The sequence below is a fragment of the Carlito syrichta genome, unplaced genomic scaffold (assembly GCF_000164805.1).
Source record: "Carlito syrichta isolate Samal-C Ts95f unplaced genomic scaffold, Tarsius_syrichta-2.0.1 Scaffold312962, whole genome shotgun sequence".
NCBI classification, from domain to species: domain Eukaryota; kingdom Metazoa; phylum Chordata; class Mammalia; order Primates; family Tarsiidae; genus Carlito; species Carlito syrichta.
Window position 1 is genome coordinate 305,323 of NW_007257058.1, and position 5,653 is coordinate 310,975.

Genomic DNA, 5,653 nt, shown 5'->3' on the forward strand with positions numbered 1-5,653 from the left:
TTTTTTGATTTATTGTAGAGATGAGGTCTTGCCAAGGTGCCCAGGCGGGTCTTGAACCCACGGGCTCAGGCAATCCACTCACCTCAGCCTCCCAAAGGTGAGGATTACAGGCTGAGCCACCGTGCCCGGCTCAAAGGGTGAATCTTATCACCAGCTCTCATTGTGCTCAAATGATGCATTCTCTGAAGATGGCTTTACCATAAATACAGGCTTCTTGCACTAGTGGCAAATACACAGTGGGCTCTGTGGGTGAATTTTGGCACACGTTATCAGGTATGGATTCAAAAAGATTTAGAGGCATTCTGCATGCTAACCACCTCACCACACAGAATCCCCACCCCACCACCCTCTCCACTGTCCTGCCTTTTCAGCACTTCTCATAACTTGTTAGTATAGATTTATTCACTTTCTAACTATGTTTTATAATCTTTCTGTTCTACTGAAAACACCACAAGGATACCTGGCCTTGTTCATTGCAGCATCCCCAAGTGTGCAACAGGAGGCCGGGAATAAACACTGGCCGAGTGAGTGAAAAGAGTGAAGGAGTGAATTGAGCAAACGCATGAAGAAGGTAAGCCAGTCAGGAGCCACAAAGTGCAGCCACTGACCCCGACATGGGGAAAATAGCCCTCAATGGACGGCAGGAAAGTCTGCTCACAAGGAAGACTCTTCCCCCAGAAGACTGAACCAAAAATCCACCCAGAGAAACTCCAGTCACTAACAAGGAGATGCCACTTGCCAAGACTTGCCCTGGGCTGAAGAAGAACCGAGCAGAGAGCCCTGCCCATCCTCATCTACTTTCCCTAGTGACTCAGCTGGAAGCCAGAAAGAATGAGGCTTTCCCCACTCAGAGCCCGTCATGCTTCCTGCAGTCCAGAGGGCAGCCCCTCAGGTGCCCAAAACACCCAAGGGTCCATGGTCCCGGGCCCACCTTGTCTCTGAGGATGGCCAGCGTGGAAGCCGCCGCTGTAGCTGGGCCGACTTCCATCTCAGAATAGCTTAAACAGACCAAAATATCCATTTATTCATTTGCAACGAGGAAGTGAATTATCAAGAGGGCAGACACATAGGACTGCTGATGGGCACAAATGATCCCAGCATGAGAATCTTATGAAGATGTATCATCAGAGGCAGGCACTGCGAGAGGCTCACCCTCATGAGCTCCCACAAAGGTCAAAGGACCAGGGACCTCGGTGGAGGTACCATCTTCTTAAAGGCCACCAACCAGCCACCAGAGAGCACCAGCATCCAAACCACTCCCTTCACTGTCCGCTGGGACTGAAGTAAAGAGCCACTGGGTGAGTTCCCTTCAGAAAATCTGCATCCATGTTGCTTTTCCAACTTGTTTGTCAGTGACTAACTTCATCAGTGTCAAAGATCCCCCTGCCCCCCACCCCCAACATGCAAGGACCTCAGCTCTCTCAACCAGCCACAAGCCCTCCAGGGGTCCAAAGAGATCAAGAGAAACATCAGAGCTGCTTTTGATGGGATCCAACAAGCCAAATCTGGCACACTATTAAATTTCACAAGAAAATACTTACTTCATATAAGCACAGCAGGGAAGATACCAACTTTTTACAAACACATTAATATCAAAAGGCTTAGCTTTTGTCTACAAGTAGAATTTAAGATCCACACCTGGACAACAACAGATCGAGGTACCTGAAGGTTTTGTGGAGTGTGAAACAACTGAGCAGCAAAGGAAAATGAGAGTTCAGATTGGCCTGGTGGGCCCTGGGTATAGCCATGGGAAACTGGCTTCCTCATCCAGGACCCCAGCACAGCATGTATGCGGGGCAACATTGATGAGACACACAAAGATAACTTGCCTCTTTCCAGAGCCTCCTTGAAGGACCAGCAGACTGGAGTCCCCACTGCTGGTCACCGCTGCCCACATCCACCGGGCCCATTCCACTGGGGACCACATCTGCCAGGAGGCATAAGCCATCTCCACTGAAGAACAGCCTCTGTCCTCCAAGTTCCCACCACAGCTTACTTGCTGGTGTCTCTGGGATCTAAATATCTCTTCTGATACCACAAAAAAGTTCGCTGCACCACTAGCCACAGATGCTGTGAGCTTTGCCAGAATCCAGAGGCTCCAAGGCTGCCCACTCAAGCTGAGATGCAGGGAGCGACTGAGTGCTTGTTCCCTGGCTTTTGTGTCCTTGGGCACTGGCAATGTGCGGTTCAGAGCACAAAGGGCCCTGCTCTCTCTCAACAGCATGAGCAAGCAACAAGGAGGGCCGGATGCTTCTGGGTCCTAGCAGCTGAATTCCAATGAGGTTTCCACTGCGGCAGCTGCCCAGCCTGCGCACCTGCTCAATGGGACCGCCATTCACCCCTGCCCTGTGGGGAGGCGGTGTGCGGGAGGCCAGGGCACATCGAGCTCCTTTGTGGATGGACCCCTGACGGTTTACTACGAACTACTTCTGTGTTAAAACACCAGGGCCCACCATAGACTACTAGAATGACATTCACTTCCGGTGCAGCCTGCCTTGTTTTCATATTTCTAAACCCTCTCCTGAGAGCAAAGAGCAAGTTAATTAGAGGAGGCGGATGGCAGCTTTTTAAATTAGCTTTTTATCCCCCATTATGTTTCCCAGGGACTGAAATACATTTCCGAGAGCAAAGAGTTCTACAGTCCACCCACAATGAGTCTGTACATAAAGAGAAAGCAGCATTTTGGAGTCCCAATGCATAAAAGCAACTCCTGCTGGCCGTTTGATGTTGTTTTTTCCTACTAGAAGAAACTAATGTACAAGAAATTATTTTGTGAAGGCTCCACACACTTTAAAAATGAAAGAAAAAGAAATTAATTTACCACAAATATGCTATCAGAAAGGAAAAATACTGTCCCTATAACCTGCAAAAACATCTCTAAATTATAGAAAAATATAATTACCAGGATATGCAATGCAATGTTCACCATAGAAGTAAACATGCAAATACAAAAAAATCCATATTTCTATAAACATTTCTTAATGGCCAGATATGAAATACAGCACTTTAATTCTCAGCATGAAAAGCATAACAATAGCTATGATTTGTTGAACTTTTTTTAATGTATCAGGCACAGGACTAAGTCCATTTGTATACTTATTAATAACCTTTAAAAATGTCCTGCCTGTTGGAGAGCAGGCCCATTTTTACAGATACGACAACTCGAGGTTAGAGGGGCAAATTACTTTGCCCAACGCCATACAGTTAGTCAATGATGAAACCTGGGCTCAGATCCAGAACTATCTGCCTCTAAGATCTGAACCGTTTTCACTATACCTGTCGTTTCCAAACATTTTTAGCAAGTTCAATTTATAATATGCTCGTATAATAAAGTCTATCATGGAGAGCAATGAAGTGGTATGGATGAACTTGAAAATTTGACACTGGGGTCTGGGGATGTCAAGTGTAGCAAGATGACGCTTGATCACTCTCCTGGTTGCTCATCATTAGGAAAAGTCCTGATAGGTACCAAAGAATAGTTACAAACAGCCCTTGTTTCATAACAGCTTGTCCTGTAATCATGGAACATTCTTGAATAAGGCAGATGGGGCAGGAGGGCCACTCAACTGCACAAGCCACATTAATCTATCAGCACAAGGCAATACGTGGATGGTAGCTACTACCACACAGAAGAAAAGGGAGGAGGGAGACATGTGACCCCCAAGTGTGGACAGACTGGGCCGGCCACAGAAACCCAAACCCACTAAGCTCCCTGACTGTGCATTAATACAGTCTGAAAACATTTTTTCAAGTGTTTTCTTGGTTTCAGAGAATCTCTAGACAAGTTCCAGAGTACAGTGTGAAAACCTCTGCTTCACACAATGCTGAATGAAGTATCTCCACAGATAACCCACTGTGTCAAAATACAATATGAAAACTGTTGCCAAAACAAGAATCAGTAGCTGGAAAAATGTAGACCCTAAGGGCCCTATATTTGTGATTTGGTTTAAATATTTTCACATTTTTACTTCGATAAGCTACAACATCACAATAGTGTAAGATCATTACCCAACTACACACATATATCCATATAAAGAGGGGGGAACCCCCCCAAAGCCCAGATTATTTAGAAGGCAAGCCCCTTGTAATACAGACTTCCCCCTGCCCCAGGAAAGTGTTCTAGGAACGCATCAGCATCAGTGTACCAACTAGTGTTGTGAGAGGCTGCATTCAGCTTCAGTGAATTATACTTTAAGATTCTTTCAACACACTTGCCCGTTTCAAGATGAGTGATTTATGAGCACACCCGTCTACACCCACTGAGTATTCAGCAGTTTTTGACCAAAAATGACATGACCCCCAACTCTACCCTCCCTATTCACCTGATCTCACCACAAGTGTATTTTTGTTTGTTTGTTTCCCCAGATGAAAAAGTCTTCACAAAGGGAAACGTTTTGCTGATGTGGAAAAGGCGAAAACAAAACAAAAAACAAAACAGCATGCTAGATACAGTGGCTCACATCTGTAATCCCAACACTTTGGGAGGCTGAGGTGAAAAAACTGCTTGAGCCCTGGAGTTCAGGATCAGCCTGGGAAACATAGCAAGACCACATCTCTACAAAAATAAATTAACAGGATGTGGCTGGCACATGCCTGTAGTACCAGCTGCTCAGGAGGCTGAGGTGAAAGAATCACCTGAGCCCAGAAGATTGAAGCAGCAGTGGCTGTGATGGTGTCAGTGCCCTCCAGCCTGGGTGACAGAGCGAGAACCCAACTTAAAAAAAATTAAATTAAAAAATAAAAATAAAAGAACAGAAGCTCTAAAAGTCTTCAAAATTGGTGAGTTCAAAACCTGTTTTGAGCAGTGGAAAAGGCATCTTGACAGGCTTACTGACTCAAACGGAGAGTACTTTGAAAGTGATTGAAGTTTAAACATGTAAGAATAAATACACAATCTTTTATAAATATATTCCATTTATTGGGGGTCTCTCCTCGTATACACACATATGCATGTGTGAATATATATGCAACCAGAACACGGGTATCTTTTAATAAAGAGGTACTACCGATGTAGTTTCCAGTATATTAAATGGTTACATTTGCTCAAGTTTTACTGAAGATAATTCAAAGGCTTCAAATTTCAGAGATCACAGACTCTTCCAATTTTGAGGCTGGAAGAAAATCTAGAGATCAGACCCAATTTCAACATACTTATCCCATCTTTTAAACACAGGAGACTAAGGCCCCAGAGGCGAAAGGACTTGCCCAAGGTCATCAGCCCATCCATGGCAGCCCTAGCTGGAAATTGCATAGAACTGGGCCTGCTTTCACTAAGCACTACCTCCAATAAGAGCCTTTGTTCTGAATACAATGCCTACCCTGAAAATCCAAAGTTACCTAGACTGGAATGTTACCTGATTATCAAGAAATAGTTCCTTCTTAAGTCCTACTAAAGGGGAACAGGATACTCCCATATTTATATCCATTTCTAGATCAATCTCTTAGAATTCCAGTTGGTAATTCCCATCCTGACAGTGATGTGGGATTGAATGGAGGGTCTTAGAACCACCCCACCCCAGAAAGAGTGAAAAGACACAGTGCAGGCTGGCCGAGATGAGGGCTTCCCAGGATGTTCCTGTGAGCTCCCCTTCGCCTGCTTCCTTTTCCCTTGAAGACCAAGTCCAGGTAAAGACAACAGCTCTGGTCAAAAGCG

At 45.2% G+C, this 5,653-nt stretch overlaps 1 protein-coding gene across 1 annotated transcript in view; it reads right to left on the reverse strand.

The window, feature by feature from the left end:
• The window catches only part of TACC2 (transforming acidic coiled-coil containing protein 2), a 56,393-nt gene extending 54,239 nt beyond the window's left edge, over nucleotides 1-2,154 (reverse strand). Inside the window, exon 1 of the mRNA XM_021718600.1 lies at nucleotides 1,830-2,154. Within this exon, the coding sequence (XP_021574275.1) occupies nucleotides 1,830-1,948 (119 nt within the window). The 5' untranslated portion in view covers nucleotides 1,949-2,154. The remainder of the gene's footprint in view (nucleotides 1-1,829) is intronic.
• Between the last annotated feature and the right edge of the window lie 3,499 nt (nucleotides 2,155-5,653).